This window comes from Chelmon rostratus, chromosome 2 (genome assembly GCF_017976325.1).
Source record: "Chelmon rostratus isolate fCheRos1 chromosome 2, fCheRos1.pri, whole genome shotgun sequence".
NCBI lineage: Eukaryota > Metazoa > Chordata > Actinopteri > Chaetodontiformes > Chaetodontidae > Chelmon > Chelmon rostratus.
The window spans coordinates 24876072-24903451 of record NC_055659.1 but is presented as its reverse complement, the minus strand read 5'-3'; the positions used below and the strand labels follow the sequence as shown (position 1 = coordinate 24903451).

General features: G+C 43.3%; 4 protein-coding genes across 5 annotated transcripts; 1 reads left to right on the top strand and 3 right to left on the bottom strand.

Moving 5' to 3' along the window:
* Positions 1-641: 641 nt before the first annotated feature.
* On the bottom strand, positions 642-4921 carry LOC121616843 (bcl-2-like protein 1). The gene is made up of 3 exons (XM_041951672.1): positions 4790-4921; positions 3489-4131; positions 642-2507 (listed from the first exon to the last, which is right to left on the bottom strand). The coding sequence occupies exons 2-3, from the start codon at positions 4011-4013 to the stop codon at positions 2367-2369; spliced, it is 666 nt and encodes a 221-aa protein (XP_041807606.1). The 5' UTR covers positions 4014-4131; positions 4790-4921; the 3' UTR covers positions 642-2366.
* A 651-nt stretch (positions 4922-5572) lies between these two features.
* On the bottom strand, positions 5573-10036 carry adnpa (activity-dependent neuroprotector homeobox a). Its single transcript, XM_041960459.1, has 4 exons — positions 9673-10036; positions 8824-8936; positions 8447-8539; positions 5573-8346 (listed from the first exon to the last, which is right to left on the bottom strand). The coding sequence occupies exons 2-4, from the start codon at positions 8929-8931 to the stop codon at positions 6004-6006; spliced, it is 2544 nt and encodes an 847-aa protein (XP_041816393.1). The 5' UTR covers positions 8932-8936; positions 9673-10036; the 3' UTR covers positions 5573-6003.
* Positions 10037-10264: 228 nt separating this feature from the next.
* si:dkeyp-97e7.9 (DEP domain-containing mTOR-interacting protein) lies at positions 10265-12918 on the bottom strand. Of its 2 annotated transcripts, none has more exons than XM_041960471.1 (9): positions 12798-12918; positions 12486-12664; positions 12225-12348; positions 11812-11990; positions 11397-11609; positions 11168-11305; positions 10978-11048; positions 10576-10680; positions 10265-10448 (listed from the first exon to the last, which is right to left on the bottom strand). In XM_041960471.1, the coding sequence occupies exons 1-9, from the start codon at positions 12878-12880 to the stop codon at positions 10323-10325; spliced, it is 1218 nt and encodes a 405-aa protein (XP_041816405.1). In that variant the 5' UTR covers positions 12881-12918; the 3' UTR covers positions 10265-10322. The 2 variants fall into 2 exon arrangements, 1 of the variants encoding a protein (XP_041816405.1); XR_006007815.1 differs by having other exon boundaries at positions 10425-10448; positions 10798-11048.
* A 2536-nt stretch (positions 12919-15454) lies between these two features.
* mafbb (v-maf avian musculoaponeurotic fibrosarcoma oncogene homolog Bb) lies at positions 15455-17337 on the top strand. Its single transcript, XM_041952216.1, has one exon. The coding sequence runs from the start codon at positions 15766-15768 to the stop codon at positions 16750-16752; it is 987 nt and encodes a 328-aa protein (XP_041808150.1). The 5' UTR covers positions 15455-15765; the 3' UTR covers positions 16753-17337.
* Positions 17338-27380: the final 10043 nt, after the last annotated feature.

The following is a 27380-nucleotide window of genomic DNA, read 5'->3' as shown; positions in this document are numbered from 1 at the left end:
TATAACAGGGAGGTAAATGATTTATCATTGACAGTCTGGGAGATTCATGCTTTTGATTCAGCCTTCCTGAAGGAAGAAACAGACACTTTTGAATTTGTCACCACTACACTGTCATCTACAGCAAGCACTAACGAACTAAATGAAGCTACCGCATCTTGATGTACTATACACTCTTTTTGAAACATGTGGTATGCGAGCGCCCCCAAAAGGTAGGAACAAAACACTGCAGTTCCAGTCCCCCCCCAAAAAACTGCCACAGGATGTAAAACCTGAACACTGCAGTTCAGAGATAACACACATTTATGTGTATGGGTGTAGTCCATATTGTCATGTGCATAGCTGATGCATGTTATGATGGAGCTGAACTGAATGTGAATTGTGTGCTTTACACTTTAGACTACGACACCAGGGTGACTGAATCAGGATGAGATAAAATACGTCCAGTAAACTGAGATTCTGTATGTTCACACCTATTTTGGGTGATAACATTAATGTATGGAAATAGAAAGAATATGATGCATATGCGTAAATACATTTTAATGCATACCATCATGTACAGTATTCTTTAAATTGTATTTATTGTCCTTTTTTTTTACAAATATAGTAATATCATACAGTACATAGAAACCTCTACACACATATACGCGCACATATGCACAGGGTACAGAGAAATTATAATAACAGTAATAACATAAATGGCATAAAATGAAGAAAAAAGAAAAAAACAAGGAAAAGAAAGGAGGAGGGTTACAATAAAATAAAATCAAAATTAGGCCATAGCATGTTCATAAAAATGCAAACTGGATCAAAATAAAATGTGACACAGTCATTTCCGGTGTCCATTCTGGACCTCTATTATGTTGTCATTATTTTTCATGTGTCATATATTGTGCCAAGAGGACATTAAATAAAGATTTTACATATGGGAAACATGCATTATGCAATCTACCCACCACTGCAGAAGGCAAGTTAGGTTAAAGGCTTTAGAATTGTGTTTAACATTCAGCATTCAGTCAGTACAGATTATGATATATACTGTGCATCCCTCCATAACTGATGGAGATGACAAGCGGGGTGATGGATGCTTCACAACTCTGATCCTTGCTCCTTTTCTTTATGTACTTGGTGTAAAAGACTGAGGTCTAAGGAATCTTAACTCTGGTCAGAAACTTTGATATAATAGGTGTTTCATTACATCCTTCATTAGGTTTGAATGTGTTGGTGCAGACAGCAGACTGACAAATGATACCATATGTTCCCATCATGTGCAATATTTTAATGTCTCCCTGCCTTCATGTTCCTTATAACTATTCGAGATATTTTTAATATAATTAAGGTCTTTTCCATATATTAATGCATTTATTGATGTAAGTTTATGGGTATATACTGTATATGGGCTGAGTAACCAGTTTTTCTACATTTTGACCTGATGTCGAGCCAACTGGGATCCGACTTGTGTGGTCTAGAGTCGGTATGCAGGGACTCCTCTTCTCATCTATGCTGAACCTCACAAAGGATTCACAACACTGCATCTGCTCCAGTTATTGCATGTAAATCTGTTTCTTCTGTACAATCTGACAGACAATCTGGTCTTTCAATGTCATACTATGATAATCAGCCTGAACTAATATTTATTTTCACTTTATTCTATGACTTTGAATTAAGATGTCTGGAGCCAGATAAGCACTTTTCTTTATGTAATAAGTAACTCATTATAACAGGAACATATGACAGCGCTGTAAGTCCAATGGGAGATATGTTGCCAAATTACAGTTTGTTGGACTCAGCTTGACAGTGTACGAAGATGTGTACTTTTCACTGGCCGTTCATGATCATCTATAGAAGCAAGAAAATAAAGACACAAGAAAAACATAAATAGATTTATTTTTTGAAGCATGCCTAAAACTCCAGTACAGCCAACAAAATGAGCTGAGCATTACACAGTGAAAAGGAAATATAACTTAAAAACTCTGGCAGCTGTCAGTTTGTAAGTAGTAAAAATTGGTCCTTGGATAATGCACAAAGGCAAAAATAAAAATAGGCAGTCTCACCAAACCAGCTGAATCTGTTTCACTGTCTCTTAGCTTATCGGGTTCAATTAAAGCACTTCCAGTCTGGAGAGGAACACCCTTTGACAACTGAAAATCTCTGCTCTGTGTTAAAAAAATAAAAGACGCAGGACAAAGCGGGGTGAGACGTATAACAGCTCACCAAGCTACATATTATGGATACTTCCACAACTGCTTTAGCCAATCCACATTCTGTCAGTGCACAAGCAGACTGGGCTTTTTGTAAACATCAACTATTCATTTTCATTCTGTTGGCATTACACAGGGTGTGCTGCGGGCGAAAGACACGCACCACCTTCACTGTTTCTTAGCGATGAGAACACCGACCACAACTCCCATTAGCAGCGCCACTCCAACTAGCAGCCATCTACTCAGAGTCTCCCGAGATCTCCTCGCTTCTGCAGCGGCGTCTCGCCCAAAAACCTCAGCGAAGCAGTCCTGGAACCAGAAATGCATTCAGACAAGAACAAAAAAAGGAGAGAATTTTTATTATATGGTTTCTTTACACCCACTTTAATGTATGTGCATCCTTAAAAATCCTTGTTTTTCCAAATATGAAAATGGTTTCCTACAAAACTGTAATATATCATTTTGCATGTGCCTTCAGTGTAATACATAAGATTCTAGTCCTAACATTTAAATACAATTAAATACCTTTTTAATACAATTTAAAAAAAATTTAAATGCACCTGTACACAAGTTAACAGCTTTTTTTACTGCACAAGTAGCCAATATCTGTAAATGGCAGGGGACGTGTATTACTTCAAGTACATGTCAGCAAACTTACATTTTTCCTTTGCTTATCTGTTGGGTGACAGAGGAAGCGCGCCAGGACAAAAGTGCCAAAAAATCTAAAGTAGTTTCTCCAAAACAAAAATGGCACTGTTCCCAGAAATCCATTTTTCTTTCCTGCAAGTTGTGCTGTGCAGCCACTGACAACTACTGTTCTAGAGCAGTGAAGAAGAACTGATTTCTGGTACACGTAGGAAAATATCAGCAATGTGGCAATATTTTACGCCAGGAATTCCCACCAGTAAAATAATGATTTTTTATTATTTTTATTTATTCATTTATTTTTTAAACTGAGGGTACTGCTAATACCGAGTACTAATCCGCCAGCAGCTGCCTTTTTTTCTGTATACCTCCATGCATGAAACTCTCTAATGCAAAGTAATATGAGGTCAGTGATTGCTGTGGCACTAAAAACTTGATTCAACAGTCAACCATAAGAGAATGATTGTAACTTAAAGTGAAAACACAGGATTTTATAATACTGACAAAGAAACTGTAGTATTGGTCACCTCATGGCCATTATCCAGTCTGTATTGGTGCAGATACTGATCAGTATCAGATCAACACGTTCGTTGTCACAGCACCATAAATAAAGCTGCATGTTAAGTTAATTCCCTGCCAACTCACCCATCCTCCTTGACTCTGGATCCAGGGACTGATGTGCTCATCAAGGTACATGGTCATCCAGTCTGCGATGCGGGAAACCAGCTCGCTCGTATCCTTCTCGACGCATTCCACACACAGCACACCGCCAAAGGCAAACAGGCCCACTATACGTCCCCAGTTGACTCCGTCCTTGAACACCTCATCCATCACGCTCTTAAAGCTGTGGTAGGCGGTGTCAGGAGTGATATCAAGCTGCGACGAGAGGTCACTAAACGCTTGCGTGAAGAGCAGCTCAAACTCATCTGCTGAGTCCCGGAGAGCTGCTTTAACAGCCTCTATGTCAGCACCTGGGGACGTAGATGTCCCTGGCTGGTCACCCCCATTCCTGCTGGTGACCAGCGAGCCGTTTCTGGCAGCAGAGCTTGCCTTGTCTCCCTCAGTCCTTCCACCAGCGTCCTCTGGCCTCAGCAGGGAGGTGGGATAGTTCCTCTGAGATAACTTGTAGCTTATGAAGAACTCCACGAGCTCTCTGTTACTGTACGACATTGTTTCCGCACTGTGAACCTCCAACACACAGCCAGCCTAAACAGTGCCTGTGATTTCTCCTGCCATTCCTCTCAGTCTGTCAGCTGTCACTGCAGAGCCTCTTCACTGTATACTGCAGCTAGCCAGAGGTGAGAAGAGCACACAGAGATGAGAAAAAGTGACATTAATGCCTGTCAGCAAACATTTAGCAACCTACGCATCTGTGTTTTAATGTTCAGTGTTTTCCATTCTTGAAACTTGCTTGAGTTTTGTAATCCATCACAGTGAAAATCAAGTCTGCAGTCATTATTATCATAGATAATAGTTTAATTGGAGATTGATTGGAAATATCTGCACTGCATTAGCAGACAATGATTAGGTGTAAAATGTTCACTGCATGTTTCAGCAATATGTTGATGGGTTTTTGCTATTGTACAGAAATATATGGACACTAATGGATAACTGGAATGGCAAGAATGCATCCAAAAACCTCCAACTGCAGCAAACATCTGAAAATAAACATGTGCTAGGAAACGTTAGATAAACAGCAGCCTTGCAAGCTCAGCATTATGAAATGCAGTAGAGAATAAGTCATTACGGTGTATATAAAGACAAATATATGCGTCAAGATGCCAACCTGCCGCGGCTGACAGCTCTGACTACAGCGCAGATACTACCAGGTTTAGCTTCAGGTGCTAACTAGCTGTTTATAAACACTCCATAGGAAACGGATCAAACACAGCTACAAACTACAGCCACGGGACCTAAACGAGGTAATCGTGGACAATTATACTTACAACTGCTGGTAGCTTCCCCTTAGTGAACGCACCTATGAAGTTACTTAAAGCTGTAGTTGTGAATTCAGACACAATATGGACATTTTTGCAGCTGCAGACCCTGTGGCCTGGACATTGATGCACGCTGGCGCTGGGCCAATTCCGTTACTGTGCCAGCCAGAAGTCCCGCCTCCTCCGGCCGCTGCACCAATCAAAGTCGGAGACATACCGGAAACCGAGGGGCCCGTGAGATGAAAGTAAATTCATTGGAAAAGCTTGTGTTTGCTTCACGTCCACAAGCCTGCGCGGTCGGGCTCCAAACCTGCTCTCATCTACTCAGTTTCGTGCTAGAACAGTAAAGCACCACAATTAAAGAGGTGACGTACGTAAGTTTAAAACGAAGTTAAATTACCTTAAAGTGGTCCTGTAGCTTGTAAAAAGTTTGCAGTGTTTTCACAGTTGATAGTTGTGCTGTGTACATGAAGTGGCTCAATGTGAAAATGTGGTGATCGGTGTTGAATAAAGATTTCAATGAAATAGACCTCTGGTTGATTGTAACATCCACCCATCAAGTTAATGTCATTTTCTCTCACTGCACCCTGTCAGAAAATATTCAGCAAAAACCTGTAATCATAAAATCTAGAAAGGCCTACTTTACCGTTGAAATTAGGCATTGATTACATAAAAGTCACCTTAAAAGCACAGAGCTCTGCTGTGTCTGTACTAAATGTTAAAAATGTCCGTTTTCATTAGACCTGGCACAAGAGATAATTGTCACAGTGGATGGTGTAGAAAAGAACTTAATATGTTTTTATTAAAACATTTATTAAAACGTCTACATAAGCAATTACCAATACCCTACACTTTCTAAATGTGAAATGACAATATCATACAGTTTGTCACAGTTGAGAAAGCAAAGCTATGGAAGTAGGGAAGTTGGCATAATTGAGAAATCTCGTGACAGTTAAAAGGTGAATAACACATTGTATGCGGAACCTAACAAAGGACAATGGCTAAAATATATACAATGTCACTTACATATGGCATATACTTATGCACTATAATGTAACTTTTTTCCTCCTTTCCAACACTGATAGCATCTGTAATTGAAGGTTTTTATTGACCCATGCCATTTGACCAAATATTTGTGATTTGTAACTGTTGGTAGATTTTCTTCATCTTAATTTATACAACTGAACTGTTACTCAACCAAGGCACACTGCTGAGCAGGGACACTAACAGAAGGTCATCCAGGCATTTGCTTTCCCATCTTGCAAAGAGCTCTCCTTCCCTCCAGAAGGATCTACAGTGTTCACAGGTTCTGTCCCTCCTGTCAGGTTTGCTGGCTCCTGGGATTTTACATTCTCATGTTGGTTCACGTCAACATTTCCATTCTCAGTAGGTCTATCCTCTGTTTCTGGTTCACTGTCTGAGTCAATGGAAATGGTCTCTGTGCATGTGCTGAGTTTCAAGGTACAGTTCAGTGTCTCACACTGCCTGTTTTGGTCCGTGCTTGGAGTACCAGACTTGAGGCCTCCGGATCTCCCCACTGAGATGCCATCAAGCTTGCTCTCCTCAAATATCAAGTCATGCTTAACTTTCTTGACAGCGTGCATGTCGAAGCCGAGCAGCACAGACACCTTCTTGGTTTCACATTGTCTCTCACATACCCGCCGCTTGGTTGCAAAGTGGCTAGAAATGTCGGACTTCCACAGCCAGAGACTTGCAGACAGCTTCTCCTCTTCCTGAGGAGAAGGGTATGGTCGCCGGTTGAAGTAAGCTGTCAGGAAATCTTTCCTGGCCTCGTACGTCTTGTGCTCATAGCTTCTAGGATCCAGAGCAAGGCCGTCAGTTTCAGACTGATTTCTGACGGTTGTGGAGGAAAGCTTTGACTCCTTGCTTAGTTTTATTTTCTTGGGGTTGGACATGGCCTGCATTGGTGGCTGCCTCTTCAGGAAGCCGGCCCCAGATGAGTTGAGAGTCAAGGCAGATTTGAAGCCTTGGCTTGTCTGGGTCCTACCAACAGCCCTGCACTGCACAAGATGCAACGTGATTGTGGAGGCCACCATGTTGCTGGTGTACACCCCCAAGCAATGAATGCACTTGTACGTCATCTTTTTTTCAACAGGATGCATTGTCTGGAGCACTTGGTGTCGCTCCCTCAGATGTATGGCCAAAGCATCAGAGATGGGACCTTTAAGGATGGTGAAACACAGCGGACACAAAGTCTTTCCAACCTCGCTCTTGTGAGTCGCTGAGGGGAAACTTCTACCAGGAAGTGGTTCACTCTTCTTCTCAATCATTCTGGGAGCGGTGACTTTGACCAGAGGTGGAACACTATTCTGAGCAGGGGCAGACTGATCTTGACCGTTAATAGATTCCTTCATGTTAAAAGTGAGAACAACAAGCTGTACGTTACTGGACTTGTCTTGTTTAATTGTGAGATCAAATGTTAAAGGTGATGCTCCAGGGGGTCCAACAAAGTCATCGGGATGAGCCTGTGCCACGTGCTCCATGATGTTCTCAACACTGTGGAAAGCAGAGTGGCACTGTGGACAGGTGAGCCCGTGGATGAGCATGTGATTAAGCAGCGTGTCGCTGGGTAGATAACGGTTGCAAAGCAAGCACTTGCTGGTGAAGTTGTGGATTTTCATGATGTACTTGGCTAGCGCCCACACTTTCTTTGCCTTGTGCGCATTCTCGAAATGAGCATTATAGAGGTTTTCAGGAAAAAGCTCATTGCAAACTGTACAGATCTTCCACTTCTGTGTCTGGGCTGTGTTTACACCTGCAGAATTATTTTCAGCCACAGTGCTGTTGCCAGGAACTGTGACGCGCACCTGACTGGCTGCAATGGAAGACTGATTTTTAACAATAGAAACCGCTGGTTTTAAATAGCCAATTACTGGTTGTGCGATTGGGTCGGCTCTGTGTGTGTGGCCCCTGCTGATGATCAGAGGGGGCTTCTGAGATGCATTTGGTAATGACTGAGGCCTAGAGACAATAATATTAGCATGTCCAATCATGGTGGTTACTTGAGCACCAATGCGCTCGTGGTACTCTACAACATGTTGTACTAGAGCCTCATAGCTACGAGTGGAAAACTGGCAGCGTTTACAGAGAATGTTGTTACCATTGACCGAGTTAGCACCATTTTTGACAGATGATTCAGAAACCATACCAAGATATGGTGAGACTATGTGCTGAAAATGTTCCCTGTAGATGTGTCTTCTCACCACATTGTAGAGTGTGTCCCGGAACGTGCATTTTTTGCAAAAGTACATTGCTTTCTCTACACCATCTCCCTGTCTGGCCCTATCAAAATACGTTCTGTCCTTTCCCAGTGCAGTTCCCTGTGAGTTCCCATAGTTCTGCCGTGCTGAACTGGGTTTGTGGAATATTTTAACATGCGTCTCCAAAGTTCTCTTGCTTGCAGTGAATGTGCAGTATGGACAGTTGAGCAGAATTTTACTCTCAAAGATTTTCCTGTGTACATTGCGGAAGTGATTCTTGTAGCCTGAGTAGTATTTGGAAGAGAATGGGCACTCTGTGCAGCAAAATGGCTTCGATCTGTATTCCTAAAAAGACATCAGGCACAAAAAGCAATGGCATTAAGACAAATTTGGTGATTTGTGCAAAAGTATTTGAAAAGGCCTTGGACACAGAGGTATGATTTACCTGTGTTTTAGAGTATGATGGGTCCCATGCACAGATATCAAGGCAAAGTGTTCCCTTCACAAACTGCTCATCAGGGCAAAACTCTTTGAATTCCTGTGGAAGGAATGTGAAAGATTAAGGCACATATGCTATTATGTAACATACAATAAATATCTGTTTATGTATGATGTTCTTCATACACAATGTTTGGCAGTATACAATACTTTATAACTATTAGCCACAATAGCTTCTGAATAATTCTGCTGAGCCGATTATTTGATTAAAAATACAGACCTACTAACACATACAACTGTATTTTGAAAACCTGAATGACATCCAGAAACTTTAAAATAATTACATTTGGAGTTTCTGCTCACATGAAGCTAAAATACACTCACCTCTGCTGCCTCCTTGCAGTAGTCCAGTCCAATGTCTCCAAGTGCTTTCTTCACTTGTTTCCTAGCTCTCCTGATTCTTGCAAGGTTATTCACTGGGAGTTGATACATCTCTCCTGACACACAGAAAACAAACTGCTTATTGGTTTGAAGTAGGCTTAGTTTCAAGCCAAATCACGGAAAGCAAATTCAGTAAAATGTCCTATAATTTAACACTAGCGTTCAACCAATAATCATCAACATCATACAAGACTGAGTTCATAAACAGGTAATCGGCCCTTTCAACACGTGTGTCCCTTCAATAAACCGCCGTCAGCATGTTTACTTATGATGGCAGGATCACGTTATCAATGTTAACGACTTCATGTCAAGTAAATTCTATTGATACAGACCACAATCACAACTTGCCTCAAATGGCTTACAATCTGCACAGCACACGACACTCCCTGGCTGTCATGTGTACAGAATAGAGCAGCGAAAAATAAAATCACAGTATATAATGCTATCGTAACAAAGACGGAGGGCAGCAACGTTGCTGTTTCAGCAGGCATGCTTCAAGTTAGCTTTCATTTCTGTTTCAGTGCTGGTTTGACAAGAAATACTGCAGCAGAGAACACATCTGTATGGTGTCTGCAACTGTTACCAGTGATTTCGGCAATCAGAGATTTGCAGTACATGTTATTAGCCTTGAGGGCTAGCGTTAATGTGTTAGCCAAAATTAGCCGTGTTACCCGCTCTTGCAGGCTTGGTCACCTACTGTACTTAGCAACAAAGCTAGCGTTGCACAGCACAGTTATCGTTATGTTATTTCTTCGTTTTCACTGACCATATCAATCGATGCGTTTCACTCACCTTATGATAGGTCTGAGGGATAGCTTCCCACTGGCTGCCTCACTACATAAATGGCTAACAAGTTAACTGGCTGGTCGGGCGTGTAAACTGATGGAGATGCTCGCTCTCGTCAAAGCCGGTGCTGATGCTCGGCTCGACAGCTAGCCAACTTAGCTAGCTAGTTAGCTGTCGCATCTGCTTTGCTGCAGCTGTTACCTAGCTGGAGGAACGAGAGGCAGCACAGAGTGGTGCACATCTCATGAAACCAGTATACTCCGAAAATGATGCCTGCCAGGACCACCAGCCGTGTCCTCTGAGCAGTACTTATACTTGTACCGGTGGTCAGGCCGGTCCGCTAGCTAACGTTACCTTTTACAACTCTCAATCCAAAATGGCGACGACAAAACGACGGAAGTCGTACAAGCGAGTTGGGCAGTGGCTGGATGGTCAAAAGTTAGTATTAATTATGGTCGTATTACTATCGTGTTTTATTTTTGAGTCATTAAAAACTACAATTTATTGTTCAGGAATTCAGATTCATGAAAACACCACAGTCAGTGACTGATTTTCCCACAAATGAGCACTCTACCCATACCAGTGTATAACTGAAAAAATATTTATTGTATTTCAGTTGCATTCAAAGCAAGAGCAACACTTAAAGACAGTTGTTGTCATTCCAGTGGTTCCATAACTTCCAGTACAACAGTACGAGTTCCTGTCATCACCAGTCTGGAGACTGTCCTGTAGTCCAGGTAGAGGACACACTGTCCATTCACCTGGTACACAAACTGCCGCACCTGGAGAAAGTGAGGTAAGTGAGTCAGCTACATACATCCTATTTTCTTCTGATTCAAATATGTATTGTTTTCAAACTCCTTTGAGGTTATAACAGCTTTTCACTGCTGTGTGTGGATCATGTCTAACCTTCACTCCAGCAGCTGCTGCGGGGCTTCCAGGGTCAACAGCCTGCACGTAACAGGGAGCCATGCCTCTGACAACAAAGCCCCAGCCCAGGGCGTCTCCAATCACCTGTGATGGCCGGAGGGTGAGATAGAGTGCACATTCTGTTGAAATGAAATGGTGTCTATACAGTTGACTTTACTTGGTAGGATACAACTTCATTAGTCTACATGGAGAACAATATACCTGTAGGCAAAAGCTCACCACCGCTAAGTTTGTAGAGGAGTGTTTTATTTTTGTACCCTACTAAATGCTATAATCACTCACTTTTAGACCTTGGAGGACTGGTTGTTCAGGTTTTACTGACTTCATCCTGTTAAATCCTAGAGATGACATACTGTAAGTCAAGCCGGTACAGTAACTCACCGTCAACACTCTCTTGATAAAGGGTGCTCCAGGCGCCAGTAACTCTTCACATGTAAAATTTCTTCTTAGCACTGTGAAATTATTACAAGATTTCACACCGTTTTCCGGACACATTCAAACCTCTGTACACCAGATCTTTTGCCTTTGAAGACATTTTGCGACGTCAGTTGAACATTAATGACGCACTTGCCTGATTTTGGATTGCATCTCGCCACTGAAGCTGACGACAGCTGGACAAGCGATGGAAATCCATCTGAGTGAAGCTGAACGGGATTCAAGCTGCCTCGACCCCCACTGATAACCTGTTTCAGGTCTTTACTCGACTCCACTGTAATTCAGTTAACAGTATTATTATGCAATAACTGGCATTCACAACAAAGTGTGAGGAGAATTTTTTATTTCTTGAATTTTGTTTTTACCAGACTGGAAAGCACTGTTGCCCTCCTGAGGTTGGCTTTTGCGCAGAACAAATGGACTCTCAGGATGGTTGTCTTCTTGTGTTGACACTGCCACACCTTCGTTATCGTCCTGCTCACTTTCGTTTAACAGCTCAGAAAGGCGGCGGCGGCGGCGAAAATTGATGCAGAACTGATAGAGCAGTCCACTGTCGAAGAAGTTGTGCTTCTTTGCCACTAGTGGTGGGAGTGGCAGAGAGAGAGCACATAACAAGAGGGGGACACGTTTTAGAATTAATGGGATGTTTCGCAAAGAGTTGATGAGTGTATTTGCTTTAGAGTGCAAAAAATCCCAGCTGGCCACCCGCTGCCAGCTGCCACTGACAGCCAGCTCGTTCCTGGCGCCATACATCAAAGGGCAAATGAGGACGCCCCTCACCGTGCTGAATGATGCCATGCTCCTGCAATGCGCGGCACAGTTCCAATCCCCGACGCCGGCTCTCTGCCTCTCCATTCTGAAGGAGCCAGTCAATCAGTTGGCAGCCGGGAAAAGAGCGCTGATATGCAACGCCATGCCCCTCTCTTAGCTGCAGAATGGAGTGCTTGTCCCCTATGAGACTGAACACACAGACTCGAAAATCAGACGTGTCATCCCGTGCAAATTACTCTTTCAAAAGTGCTTGAAGCAGCACGTCAACAGACAAAACTACCAATATATGAGTTTACTGTGTGTGAAACGCCAGCCAATTAATCATATTGATGTGTGTGAGATCATGAGTGTGGCTGACATTGGACATCAAGGTCAGCTGTTCCTGCTCGAACCAGAGAATCCCAGCAAGCAGCAGCTCTTACTGTTCATACAGTCGCTGTCCTCGCATGAAGATTTTCACCTCCGTGTTGAAGGGAAATGTGCCATCATCTTTGCGGAAACGGTACAGCAGTTTGGCATCCTTGAATACTGGCCTCTTATCACAGACTAAGAGAGGAAAAATGAAGCTTTAAAATAAGTTTTGAATTAAGTGACTCTCCAAAAAAAAGCTTTTGGTTGTGTTTTTTAATTTGTGCAGAAGGTCTTTCAGTGTCCCCTTGCTGAAACTGCGGCTCCCCTCTTACCGTGGTGAACGATGTCGTGATCCATGAGGTGCTGCATGAGGCACACAGCGGTCGCTCGATCTGGGGCCTCCTTATGGCCCACAAGCCAGTCTATAAGTTCCTGTGCTACAAAGCAGTTAGGATACGTGCGCAGGTGGTAGCGTCGGTCCTTGATCAGTTTTCCATCGTGAAGCCTCAACCTTGAAATCACATTCAAATCAGCCATAATCCTGAATTTTAAAAATCCAATCAGCTGTTTGTCTAACTTTAGACCTTGATGCTCCTGTAAACCGGACCATAAACATGTCATGTTCCCCCTCTCTGCCCTCATACCTGAGTTGCTCTCCGGCGATCATGACTTCTCCTTTATGTTGTCTGGCCATGGCTTTTCTCCTGATGCTACTTGTCCGTTCCATGTTTGCTATCTGTGGACTAGAAAGTAAGTGAAGCTCACTCTTAGTTATTGCCCCTTGTGTTTACAAAATAGGCACTGAAACACACACAACCCCACTGCCATGTGAGGAGGATGTTGTGTATACAGTAGGAAAGAGAGACAAAGACATGGTACTGTACATTTCTGTCAGGGTGCCACGGACCTGCAGCATCCATCAAAAGAAAACCGGCCTGTGTTGAAAATCATGTTTTCTGTTTTCTCTTTTCCCTTCTTAAGGCTCAGGCTGGCTCTGGTTTTCTTGTTGGCTGTTGTGACAGTACATCGGACATGTTTGACTTGCTCCCCGCTTACCAGCAGTCACATTTTTTTTGCATTTTGAGAGAAAACAAATAAAGACTGCTGGCATCCACATGATAACTCTTTGCTAATGGCCTTCATGGGGCTGATCAGCCGGCTACAGCCAGTTAATGGATGTTGTGATGCAGGCTGTGTTTTTGAAGGGTTTGTTTATTTGAGTGAAGAATTCTGAACTTCATAGGCATTTTTGCAATCATTTTGAAAAATCTGAAAATCTGCAACACAAAGCAGATGAAACTCTGGATTGTTTGGGGGGCGTGTGGATGTTACAGCTTTCTAGAAGACGCATTGTTATGTGTTGGATGAGCTTGTGTTAGGTCACGTTTTAAAGGTGGTCATACGGCTGTCTGGCAGCAGAAAAACAGACAGATGCGCTGGCGAGAGTGCTTGTCCTCTACTATGTGTGGTTTCTTATATGTGCATTCTGTAACATTTTGTAATCGATGGCAACACGGGTCATGTCAAATGGGCCTTGGGATGTGAAAGCATCCATGCCTCCAGCCTCTCCAGCGACATATAAATCCTGCATACTTTAATAGAACTGGCAGACCCAAACCCCAGCTATGCTTAGCCCGATCCTTAGCCACCTCTATAATAGCTACATGATTGGTGGAGTTTGTAGGTGGGCTGGCACAAAGAATTGATTTCAAATTGATATCTGTGTCTGCCTAATGGTCTCGGTTCTCAGATGCAAATAAAGTGAAGCCTTGTTTCCAAGAGCTGTTGAGGCGATTATGATCATTATTGATTACACTGGTGTATAGAAATGACTGTTTTACTGCGTGTGCTTTTGAGGTGAAATATGATCTGAGTGTCTGCTGCTGGTGTGCACTTAGGCTGTTAGCATTCTGTCATTAGCATAAGTTATGCCACACACTGTGACCCCGCCCTGCTGGCATAAATCCTAACGTGTCCCCCAGCCATCCTCGCTCAGTCACACTGTCTCCTCTTTTCCTTTATTCCCAGCAACTACAACTGGCTTAAACAATGCCTCTGCGTTCTCGGACAGCATTTTCTGTTTTTTTTGGCACCAGTCCTCTATCTTGTCAGCAAAGCTTTCACTATCTTTGAGAGGGTCACCTAAGGGCAGGAACTTCGCCTAACCCTTCAATATCCTGTGCAGTTGTGTCGCCTCTGGACGCCACTAGGGGTGACATCCCTGAAACGGACAGCAGATCCTGGAACATGCCAGAGGTTGTCATCGTGGTAGAGATGTGGCTGAGCTCGTGATATCTGGCGGGACGATTTGTTCAAGATGAGTAGAAGGCAACACACACACCACTTGCTTTGTCTGTTTTGTGGTGCAGGGAATCCCAAGAAAAAAGCCAGTTCCCACACATACTTATCACCTCTGCATTCATTTATTTTTAAAAGGTTGACCTTTCTTTATATGCTTCGTTAAAACCTTCAGCCACATAGGGCTGACCTACTGTAAAAGTCTACAGGCTCTCCCACTGATGTTTTTGTATGTGCATGTTTCATATGTGCACAATCCTACAGACTGAGAATCACCTAGAATTACAGCATTGTAACTTTCCCCAAAACTAAGCGAATCAACACAACAGCAAAATGCGTACAATTAATTATGAATTAATTAATTTGCAGGTAAAATATGAGCCTCAGTTTAGTGGCCTCATAAAAACAATGGCTTCCTCCTGCACTCATGCAAGCATGTGATGCTTCCACTCCCGAGCTGAGAGTGGATACTGGTGTCAGCACTTGTGCAGTGTAGACTGATGGACACAAGATGCCAGTATTCTCCTGTGCACTAACTGAGGAGCGAAGCAGCAACATTCGAATGAATAGTCCTGCAGCCTCCTTTTCACTCTTTATGTGAAGTTAGACGGTCATTTAAAACACCAAGAATTCAGACTAGGCTGAAAGAAAAAATCTAATTGTAATTCAGTTGTATTTGAAGTAAGCAAAACATGATCCCAGACGTCTAGTGGATTTGAAAAATAGTCTGCCTGAACAAGTGTGTGTGTGTGTGTGTTTGACTGGGCTGTAAACACACTGAACACTGAACAGCCCTGTGGGATAAAATAGGCCTACATGTGAAATGGAGGACAATTCAAATAAGGTAAAAAAAAAAAAACATACTGCAGAAGATAATGTGCATTTAGAGCTTCTGGTCAAGTGATCATCACTAACAGCTCGTAGCAGCTTTTATGCAAATCGCCCTGTTCAGCGTGTTTTCATTGGAGAGGAGCGTGGAGGTGTAGTCTGGAAGGCGTGACATCATGCCAATGCAGCCTTATGAAGAAAGTGCGCTTCCTCTGAACAGGCAGAGGTGCGTCCAGTGCGCTGGCATCAGACTTTCAGTGTGTGGCTGCTGGAGCCGAACAAGCTGCGCGCTGCAGAATCACCAGTTCGCACAGAGTTTCAGAAGGTGGGAGGCGATTACGCACGCAGGGTTTTTTTTTCGCCGTCTGAGCTGAATTCAAAGTTTGGAATTACTACTATTTTTCTAAAGTAAGCGCGCTTTCACTGACTGCATGAAATAGCTGTGGACATTTGGAGCTCTTTGAAGAGACCAGCTTGTTATTTAATATGACCGCTGAGGCGCATTCACATTTAGGACTGCAGAAGAGCACCATGGATTTCGTCAGCGACTTCGACTTGATGAAGTTCGGCGTCAAGAAGGAGGCGATGCAGGGGATAGACCGCTCCTTCATTGGGCCATGCAGCCAGCTCCAGAGACCAGACTCTGTTTCCTCCACCCCTGGCAGCACACCTTGCAACTCAGTCCCCTCATCGCCAAACCTGAATCCAAACGAGCAGAGAAATAACCCCGGGGGCGACCAGTTCTGGATACCAAACAACGGGGGTTACCCTCAACAAATGTACCCCCAAGCTTTTGGTCTGACACCCGAGGACGCGATGGAGGCCCTAATCGGCGCCACGGCGCAGCAGGGCCACCCATCTGCGCCCCACGGCCACCATCCGCCACCTTTCCAAGCAGAATACGACGGGTACGGCCACCTGAACGAGGCTGTCCAGCACTACCCGGGACTCCCGGGTCACCCCGACATGCAAGGCATCCCCAGCAGTCACTGCCAAGACCCTTATCTCAAAGATGACATGGGCTGCGCGTCCCCTCAGTCGCCGGAGGCCCAGCACGTCCTCGGCGCGCACCACAGTCTCCAGCAGCAGCACAGCCGCCAGGACAGGCGAAACAACGCCGACAGCCACTTCTCAGACGAACAGCTGGTGTCCATGTCCGTCAGGGAGCTCAACCGGCTCCTCAGAGGCCTCAGCAAGGACGAAGTGATGCGTCTGAAGCAGAAGCGCCGGACCCTGAAAAACCGAGGTTACGCGCAGTCCTGCCGCTTCAAGCGCGTCCAGCAGAAACACATTTTGGAGCACGAAAAGACCAGCCTGGTGTCACAGGTCGAGCAGCTGAAACACGAACTCAACAGACTGATCCGGGAGAGGGATGCATACAAACTTAAATGCGAGAAACTGTCCGGTGCAAACTGTTACCACGAAACTGGGTCCACCAGTGACAATCCCTCCTCACCCGAGTATTTAATGTGAGTTTGTCCATCTCCTGCAGAACCGATTCTTTTCCGTAGGGAGGCATTATGTTGACAGCTCACCCTGCTCCTTAAAAAACAATCCCATGGATTCACAAGTTCTAATTAATGTTGGACATAAGGATATCACACAAATAATTGTAATAGATTCAACTGTAAGCAACAAGTTATGAATGGAAAATTACAATGAAGCATGCATGCAGGACATGTGTGAGATGTTTTTATTTTAAACAGGCATATCCGTATTTTGTCTGAAAGGAGATACTTGAAATCAGAGAATATTCCCTTTTTATTGATCTACAACTTTAATCCTTCTGCTTCAGTTACTGTTCAATCTGCATTTTGGTGATTTTTGCTTTGCTTAGTTTTTGTAGCTCAAATTATATTTTGTGTTCATGCTTCTTTAAAATAGAAAACATACTGAAAAGAATGATGCTAAACATTTCTATTATTTTTATGAAGCTGATTCTGCTGGACAGATGTGTTCCTTCTCTGCTTTTCTTTTTAAGATAATATATAATTATGCAAATTGTTTTTCATCTACTGTTTTTCATTTACTATGGATCAATAAACCTATTGTGACTTTTTAAAATTGTGTCTCATCTGCTGATGGAATTGCTATCCGACAAAAGACATTTACCTCACATGCGCAAATTGCCTATCAACATCATCATGGTATTGGGATTTGTTATTACCCTATTTCAACATTTTTGATGGTCATATTTGCAATATGCAAAGTAAATATTCCTGAATACATAAAAGAAGATAATCCAACATAACATCTGTGCACATGACATAAAACTATGGTATTTAAGCATAGTACAGAAATCTGAACTTGAATTGTCCTATTTGTTTGCACACTAAGACTGCAAGCACATGTCTCCAATATAAAGTTCTACCATAAAATTATACTATGACCCTATAAAAAATCAAAATACTCATAAATTAACATTGTCAGTTTCAAAACGTCACATCACTTCGTTATCGTGCTATAAGCATTTTGTTAGTCATCCACAGGAAGGAGCGCAGGAACAGTCACAGAGCTGAGTGTTTGTTGGTTTGGTGGTGAATGAAAGGACGAGTGGCTTTCTCTCCTTCCCTGACCTTTGCCCTTGATGGAGTGCTGCTTCCTGCGGGACCCCGGCATGTGAAAGCACAGGGGGCTGACTGGCAGGGGCTGCGGGGCACAGATAAAATGGAGTGGAAATCAGGCTTCCCCTCTGCTCTCTTCCTCAGACAAACAGATCACCTCTGCATTCATTAACAGAGGAAGAGAGAAACAACAACCACGGCACGCTGCTCCGTGCTCTTCTGGCCGGCTCCACAGGAATTTTTTCACTCGATATGTTTTTTGGTTGTTTTCTTCCTTCGCTGTTACAGTTTGAAATCCTCAGGCAAAATTCCTGCACACAGATCATTCTCAGTTCAGGACTACAATAATATTTGGATGACCATAATAGTTCCAAGGCCATTGTGATAATGTGAGATAAGTGGTCACATTGTAAATTGAGTTTATAACCTCTGTGACAGCCTGTGCGCTCCAAAATGTTGGAGGGTTTTTCAACTGTCACAGGAGACTTTCTCACTTTTCACCCTTTGTGAAAGTTCAGCTGGGCAGGTGGCTCTGTTAATGGCGCCACCCTTTAACCTGGAAACCAGGTTCTCTTTTCATGTGTGACCCCTGACATTTTTGACCTCACCCCTCTGTTGAGGGAAAGCAGCCACACCACAGGTGCAAAAGCACTTTCCTTCTGAAAACAGGCTTAATCCCCGAAGGTCGGCCGGCTGTGCTGGGAGTGTATGACGTAGATGAGTGCGTTTGTGAGTTTCAAGGATGTAGCAGAAAATAACCAGATGGTTATGGCAATGAATAATGCTCCTCTATATTTTAATGTTATTGGGAGGGGCTCATTAATCAGTGGTTCTTATATATGGCATAAGACGTTGTTTAGAGGCGCAGATTAATTTTAATGCAAGGCTTCTTCTACTTTAGAAGTGCTCTCGTTAATATGCTCATTCACAGTAAACCTCAGATGACTGCTGTGCAGACTCTAAAAGATTTTTAGAATTAAATTAATTGAGTTACATTTTTTGTTCATTTAATATTTTTGTCTCCAGTGAATATAATTCTGTATGTCTTGATGTCATTTGTAAATTACATAATCAGGTGAAATATTAAAACGCTGAATGCTTAACATCAGCTAAAAATTTCCAAAATGATACAGCATTTTAGGTTGGACTTCCTGACGTCTAGGCGTTCGTTTCCACAGCGATACTGAAGAAAACTGTGCGCGAGGTATGCATGCATGTGTATACTTGCATATATTTTATATTGCATACACTGATGTGTTTTGGTTAGTGTGGCTTTTCAAACAGAGCGTTTCTTTGTTCAGTGTCGTACGTTTTTCCGCACTTGCATACATCACATGTGCATTTCTAAGCAACAGCGGAATGATACAGTGGAAGTGGAAGTGTTTGGCCAGAGAGCGGTTTGTGGTACTGTGTGACAGTGTGCAGGGTGCCATTGTAGAAACGATTAGCCAGCTCTTTTCCCTCGCATGTGATAGGCTGGTGGGCCTGATGTGGGAGCCTCACACTCCCCCACCCCCCATCCCTGCCCCCCTCCCCCCCTCCTCCTCCTCCCCGCCACCAACACCCCGAGCCCACAGCGCCTGAGGCTGGCTACTGAGTCAGCAGGAGGGAAAGGTGTCTGCACGGCTGTGGCATCAGAACAAGAGAGAAAGCAAAATAGCTGGAGAAGGATAAAAAGCGGTGAAAACGGTGTAGAATAGACATGCTTGCATTTTTAAAAAACAGATGGAGAGAAAGAACGATTGCTCAGAAAAAAAATCAGAAGGAAACGATGAAGCAGCTTAAACAGGAGGCATCAACATCTCCTGAATTTATTCCAAAACCTCTTCAGCAGAGGCCTTTTTTATTACGAAGGGACCAATATGACAAGGTGTTCACTCCAGGTTTAACTATGACTGTAGATGACTGGCGTTCAGTGAAAACATTCAAAACGTGTCCGTCAGAATCAGTTAAACGTGGTGCCAACCTCTTGGCTGAGTGCTGGAGTTTGCCAAGGCCTGGCTGCATCTCAGACAGTGGACACAGACAGAGGAATGCTGCAGATACTCACCATTGTGTGGGGAGAGGCAGAGGAATGCAGGCTGCCAGGCTACGTACACTGTCACCAATGAACACAGCCAGAGGCCTCGAGCCATGAGGGAAGGCCAGGGCCAACGGACCCCACAGTCAAACATCACTCACCACTTCCATCTGTGATATCATATCCATCTCCTCTGGACAGTGTTGACTTGGTCCAGCTTGACTGTCTAAACACTGAGTATCTTGTTGTAGAGCTCCTAACTGACTGTCACAAAAACTGCCAGATTAGATACGAAATGACCCGTCAAATAAGAATTAGTTGATCAGCTGAGTAAATACTCTTTTGTTTCAAACAAAACCTGTTGATCAGTTGGTGAATTCTGCATTCACTGTAGTGATTGCCACTAATCTTCAGTGGCTAAATGTCAACTAACCAGACATTTGACCCCCAATAACAAGCCATTTCCAGCCACAGCCAGTTCTTTCACTGTTGTTTTGCAACAGTAAAGACTCACACTGGTGATCGTCTATGAGAGCGGCTTCACGTGAAGCGCAGTGCAGAGATTGGGATGGAGGACAGGATGGACGAGGGGCTTCCTCTTTCACTTCCTATATGAGGGTCCAGTCAAGTGACTCTTTGTGAGAGTGTTCGGTTGTATGTCGCAGGAAAACGCAGCTTCGGCGGCTGTGGTTTCCGGTCAGGATGTCCAGTCGTTTCTGCGCACGGTTGTGACACCGTGAATCATGCAGTGATCACACACGCACACAGACGTCTCCATGGACATAGCACACATACACACACACGCAGACATGCGTATGCAAATACAGACATTCATGTGTATGTGCACTTTCTTCATCAGTCACACAAAGGCACGTATTTTTAATAAAATCATGTGATTGTGGCTTTTTTTCTTTTTTTTTGTCAGGAATGTGTCTCTCTGTTTTTTGATTGCCTTAGCTGCTACTTGGAGTACGAGGACTTTTTTCCCGTTGCCACGTTGTGTAAGATTCCACGGCAATTATGATTGTACTACTGGTAATGACTAAAGTTATCACATGATGGGCTCTGCAGGCTCCAACAGAGTGGATTAATGTGTAGCTTTAGAACTACAATAAAGCTTTTCTTGCTATCTTATTGGCTGCAATAAGCAATCTGGCTTCCTGGGGACGTGTTCAGTGTGTTTGTGCATGAACTCCTGGGGATCTGATAGGAAGGCCGTCTGATAAAGTGCTTGTCACGTTTAAGTGGACACTACTGAGACAAGTGTGACAAAGTCCTGTCACATTACAGACCCTGGACTTTGGTTACAGAGCAAAGGGTGAACTACTGTATGTAATGATTATACAGGTTCCTCCCAGCGTGACAGAAACATTATAAAACACCCTGAGTCTTTTAAAAGAGGTGAAAAACAGAGGAGTTTTACAAGCATGCACAACAGGGTTAAATGAACCATGCAACTAATGTCAGAGTGACTAATCATTTAATATACCTTCCAATAAGCCTCCTCCCCCAACACCTTGACTTTCTTTCCTACGATAGATGCACAACATATTCTCCTGTTTTCTGAGTGACACTGCAGTTTGCAAGCCCAAGAGTGGAGGAAGGATCATTAAAGAGAAGAGAAGAGTAGAAAAAAGAAGAGATCTCTTTCCCTTTCATTCCCTGCTAGGATTTCCTGCTCTGTTTTATGGGGGTCATGCAGCTGGCAGGCGCCCTCCTGTTTCTGTCCATAATGATGACAGGCGTCCATTAGTGCACAGTAGAAACACGAGCCACAGAGGTTAACTCAGGCTCTTCCCCCCCTGACAGCCTCTTCCCTTTCCCCAGCCCCCAGTATACAACCTACCTATCTATAGGGCAGATAATTGTGGCTCTCAGTTGCTGTTGGCAAAGCTGGGCTGATTAAGGGTCAGCTCCTGCTCAGACACCAGCATGTGCACCCTGGCAAGTTTAACACAACCAGGAAAGCTGGTCCAGCCCTCTGGGACCATATTATGTCTCTGGTTTATAACAAACTTGCATCCAGGAAAAGTAATGGTGGGGCTGGTGGTGGTGCAGATGAGAAAATAGACAGTACTTGCTGCTGTTAGGAATAAAAAAAGAGGAAAGCATGTTTTGTGGTGATTTTGTGTTTAGTAGATACTGTAGATACTTTTTGGTTTTTGGGAAATTCCAAAAAAAAAAGAGATGTCATTTATGCATGAATGTTTCTGACATACTGTAGATTAAATATAGATTCCCTTAAAAATAGTGTGAAAATGAGATATGAGCAGATGGTGGGGTTTGAAATTGAAGCTACTGTTGTCACTACACATATACCATTCAATGCCCTTCTCCATTCGTTTCTGCAGGTGTCGCTGACTTGAGAATATGGCAGCAGTGTCATACGTTCTGGTGAAGTCTAACAGGCCTCTTCGGAATTGGGTGTGTCACGCTCCCACTAATGTGTCATGTTAACATCTCCCTTGTGTCATAACTCTTCCGTCATGTTTCTCAGAAGCAGTACGCTGCACTTAAAGCCATATTATTTTCCCTTTCGGCTGATTTTAGCGCAGCGGTATCCGTCTTTGGCTTCAACGCAGCTGCAGAGCTTGGCAGAACAGTGTTCACACGCCCATTCTTTGATTCTCTGGCCATCTTTGTCATCATGCTCGATGTTAAGCCTCCTCTACAACAACTGAGGAACAACCAACTGTGTGCTGTGGTTGGACTGTCAGGGAGAGAAGCCTGGGATTGGCCAACACAGAACTTATATGGGATCTATTTAAGGGGATGCAGGCCTTTATACTACAGTGAACCCATGTACTTGTTTGCTCTTTTTGTGGTCAAGATACAGGAAGTACTTTGTTCTGGGATTTAACAGCAGAAAAAAAAAGAAACCCTGACTTCTCAAAAAAATTAAATGAAAGGTTACAAGTAAACAACAAAGTTTATGGAGGGTGTAATAAGATTGCCCGCTGAAATTAAGATAGAGTTCACTTGTAAGACAAATGTCTGAAAGTGCCAGCAGCCACATAAATCTGCTCCCCCTGTCCTGATTGTTGCAAACAGAAATAAAATTCTCATGCTTATTTGCAAATGGTGAACTTTGACAAATGCAGTAAATGCGAATCATTTTTATGTTATTGATAATTTATGAAGTCAAACCTGATTTAAACGAAATGTTTGGCCACTTAGGGGGAGCATAAACAAATGAAAAATGCAACACACATTATCACCTTTTAAAGGATTAGTTTGAGTTTAGCGTACAGACTGGACACAGCTAGCCTGGCTCTGTTCAAAGATAAAAAAAATCCTCCTACCAGGCCCTCAAAATATGACAGACTAACACAGTGTATCTTGTAGAATTGGTTGGAAAAAAAAAAACTGAAGTATAAACATGTCAAGTTGTGTTTTTACGGGGGTTATGTGCCATTTCTTGGCTGGAAGCAGTGACTTTATGAACCTCACAGTGACGAGTGGTATCAGTCTTCTCATCTAAGAAAGTGAATAAAAGTTTTTTCCAAAATGTCAAACTATGCCTTTAGGTTGATGTGGCAAGCAGACAGAGGCTCAATCAGAACTTTTTTCTGTGAAAACAGCTGCTTGAAATTTTAATGAGGGCAGCAAGACTGAACCAAAAAGGTGAGCTGAAAGATACTAAAACGCCTGATACTGTAGAGCTGAGGGGATCTGCAGAGTTAGGTGATAATTCTCTGTTTATCATTACAAGCGACTCTCTTATACGTTGTCATTTCATCCATTGTTAATATAGCAAGACTAAAAGTCTACAGCCGAGCTAGCTGCTCTGTGAGGCTGTGCTGAGCACTGCTCAGGCCCAGCGGTGCTTTGAGCTAATAACATCAGTATGCTAACATGCTCACAGTGACAATGTTAACATGTTGATGTTCAGCAAGTGCAATGTTCACATGTTCACCCTCTTAGTTTAGTGACAAATTCAAATTTTGACACGATGATGCATTGCAATGTCACCAAATATGTTACCATTCATCCTACGGGTGGACACAAATGTCTTTTCAAAATTTCATGCCAATCTATGCCATAGCCGTTGAGACATTTTATTCAAAACCACAAATATCAACCTCATGGTGGTGCTTGAGGAGAAGTCAGGGGATGGAAGAAGTCTGTAGGATTCATCCTCTGGGGAACATGAATATCTGTATACAATTTCACTCCATAACTATTGCGGAAATATTTCAATCATGGAGACTCAAGTTATTATAGCAGGTATTTGATGTGTTTGTCCAACTTAAAAGTTAGTTTTGAGGCTGTAGTTTGTGGTGATGTCATGCTGGATTGCGTTATATTGCGTCTCCTTATTATTTATCACGAGATACAGCTGATTGTTAACTGACTTTACAAGTCCTTATCGCCTTTACGAGGCAAGAAACTAACTGAAAGCCACTGATGTAAAACTGCAAATGATTTCAAAAAAGGCAGCAGTCCAGTGTCAGGGAAGGGAAAGTGAGTTGTGAGAAGGAACACACCGCCCACACGTGGCCAAGCAATGGCCTGCAGCACTAACATGCCCGAGCCGAACAACAACACACGTAGGTGGCCTCTGAGTTGTAACCCAACAAACTCTGACCTCAGCCTGCGCGTCAGGTGTTGAGAAATGTTCAACTGTCCAATTGTTGTGGGAACCCCCAATCTGCCTGCCTCCCGTGCCTTTACGCAGATGAAACCTTAGACAAAATCAGACAGATGAGAGGAAATGATGCCAATCAGACCGCAGGCTGATAACATCAGAGCCCAGAAAAAACGACAACTAGACAATCTTAAAATGTCTCTGCCTCTGTTTTTCTGCTCTGGTGAAAAACATTTGGAGGGAGCATGTCAGCTTCAAGTCTCTTTTGTACAGGCAGGGTCAAAAGGTCACTATAAGTCTGAGAGTGACAGCAGTAATGGTGAGTGGGGCTATATTTAAATCCCGAGGAGAGGAACAGCCTTGACTCACGCATGGACCCTGAGTCAAGGCTCAGGGCCTTGCGCTCTTTCCACACAGAAAATTGCTCTTCTTCGAAAAGTCGCCCAAAATAAAATGCCATTTAGTGACACGATTATTTCAAGACGCTGATTCTGTAATGTCTTGCAGGATTGCTGAAACAAATATTGCCAAACAGCAACCTGAAATAGAAGAAAAGAAGTAAAGGGCAATTCCGAAGGAACAATTAGATATGAAAAATGAAAAAGAATATATCTGTTTTGGACAAAGTCATCATGTCTCCTGATACGTTAGTAAGTAGGTTACATTTTATTGGACAGAATGAAGTATCACTGCGTGGTTAGAATAGATTTTATTGACCCATGTGATAAAGTGAACCCTCTCTTTAAAGATTCTTTCCCAATGTCCCGCTGAGGAGTTCAGTTGCTTTGTTGTCTGGATAGATCTGGAGGCTAAGTGTGTTGATTTGTCAGTGGCTGCTGGGGTGTTTAGTAAAGGCCACTGTGGTTGATTGGTGGAAGGAGTGGAAAGCAGGAGCACTGGGCTTTCCCACACAACCAGAGCAGAGGACTTTGAAATAGGAGCAGCTTCTCTGAAGCTTTATCAAGCCCTGATCACCTGATAAATCTGTCAGAAGCTGCACTCCCTCCATAGGAACCTGTTATTCATAGTATGTGCTAGTAAAACAAATCTTTGAAGGACTAATCCTTTAAGCCTGATTCAGTGTTTCATCAGCAGAAGAATCACTTGTGTTTGCTGCACAGACTTAAACTTGTTATCTCGAGTGTTGCTTCCCAAATCAGTTTTAAGTGTCACATAAATATTTGAGATTAATGAGGAAAGTGTGGCAGATGGATCGTATGTTATCCCTTCACTCTGTGTTTTCAGAACTGCTTACCCCTGGGGCTTCTCTGACATGCACGTGCATACCTATCTGTGCTGCCATCTCTTTACAGTATATCTGTGTCAGCAGTAGGCTGAGGCAGGAGCATGAGAAATGGAGGCGAGCTCGGTCCTCAGTCCCATGGATAGGGGCTGTGCACTCATCTGTAAACGGTTTCTGTGTGTGTGTGTGTGTGTGTGTCGTGAGTCTTTATTTCCATCTGTTTTCATCACTTCTGGAAAGGTGGCATGACGAGTCTTCCCACAGGAGTGGCGAGAGCGTTGCCGTCCCGCACCTTCCTCCTCTCCTCACCTTACTCAATGACATGGGCCTTATCGCTGCATCTGCGGGGCCAGTTAGTCCTTCCCCTTTGTTTGAGGATTAGGCGACGCTTCTGCAGGCATTGTGAGCTACGGAGCACTAAATTGGGAGCTTTCCGACACGGACGAGGCACAGATCTCTTCCTCTGTGAAGAGTCCGTATTTAGAGTCGAACGATTATTTAAGATAATCTTAAGCATAATTGAATAATCTCTGGGGCTGCTATGGACTCTCACTGCTAAATATGCAAATATCTTCCTTTAGTCCACACTGCATGAAATTGTCATTCTGTTTGGCCCCGAGCTGTCGGGGGAAAGAAGTGGGTTTTTTTTAGATCCACAAGTCGGGAAGCTGTGAAACTAACTTTACTCCTGTGATATAATAAAGTAAATGTGAGTCCGCCACAATATTCCATACCGATACGAGGTCGGGATGTGATGCTTTTCATTCAGTTTCACTTTAGGAAGATTCGGAAATGTTTCATAAAAGTACTGACGGCATCAAAGAGGTGATGCCTTCACTCCATGGTGAGCCACCATTACAAAGAGACGTTGACCTTGCCTTTGGCCTCTTGGCTGTCTGACAAAGCAATCCCCATGCTCTAGTGCAGTACGGCTGTCCTCTAAATGAAAGTAGCTGAGAGGCGAAGGGCAAAGAGGCCTATGGAATATCAATGTGCGATGCTCTCAATTAAGATTAAAGCTTTGAATGGAGTCCTATGGAGCTGCTTCCCTAAGAAATGCTTGACATTTTACCCTTGCTGACTCTTAAAAAAAAAGTGTCCTACACCAGTACCACCACCACCACCACCACCACAGCCGCTAACTAGCTGCCCCTCCTCGGCTGGACCTCCATTCACTGAATTCATTCTGTAGATATTGACTTAGGCAGTCACACTTCTAAGAAATAAGTGAAATGGATCATCTTACTGCCAGTGGATGATAAGAATACTGAAATATGAAAAAGCGTCTGGATCAGCAAAATGACAAACTAGGGAGGGGGATATGAGGCAGTCATGATAAACCCTTAGAGACAAATTCCCTGCAGCTAGACGGAGAAATGAGGAGAGGGAAGAGGGGAAGAGAGGTAAAGGAGAAACGAAAATATATTTGCAACATGCACATTTTAAATGTATGTTTAAGAGAGAGCCTCATTAATTTACAATACGTGCATCCTCCCTGAAAGCCAAAAACGCAGACCTACTGCACGCAGACGGCTTTTAAACACATAAAACAGCAGCTGTAGGGTTTTTATATATTAGCTAATCTTATCTGATGTGACACAGATTTATTATATAGGAACATCAGTCAGTTTCACTATGTGCTTTCTGTATTGTACTTTCAGGATAATAAATACATCACGTCGTCAG

Coding starts and splice junctions, on each gene's coding strand:
- adnpa (XM_041960459.1), bottom strand. CDS start 8,931: ATGTATCAACTCCCAGTGAATAACCTTGCAAGAATCAGGAGAGCTAGG. Junction 8,540..8,823: donor ACTGCAAGGAGGCAGCAGAG/GTGAGTGTATTT, acceptor TTCCTTCCACAG/GAATTCAAAGAGTTTTGCCC. Junction 8,347..8,446: donor CATCATACTCTAAAACACAG/GTAAATCATACC, acceptor ATGTCTTTTTAG/GAATACAGATCGAAGCCATT.
- LOC121616843 (XM_041951672.1), bottom strand. CDS start 4,013: ATGTCGTACAGTAACAGAGAGCTCGTGGAGTTCTTCATAAGCTACAAG. Junction 2,508..3,488: donor TCCAGAGTCAAGGAGGATGG/GTGAGTTGGCAG, acceptor TTCTGGTTCCAG/GACTGCTTCGCTGAGGTTTT.
- mafbb (XM_041952216.1), top strand. CDS start 15,766: ATGACCGCTGAGGCGCATTCACATTTAGGACTGCAGAAGAGCACCATG.
- si:dkeyp-97e7.9 (XM_041960471.1), bottom strand. CDS start 12,880: ATGGAACGGACAAGTAGCATCAGGAGAAAAGCCATGGCCAGACAACAT. Junction 12,349..12,485: donor TCACGACATCGTTCACCACG/GTAAGAGGGGAG, acceptor TTCCTCTCTTAG/TCTGTGATAAGAGGCCAGTA. Junction 10,449..10,575: donor CAGCAGCTGCTGGAGTGAAG/GTTAGACATGAT, acceptor CACTTTCTCCAG/GTGCGGCAGTTTGTGTACCA.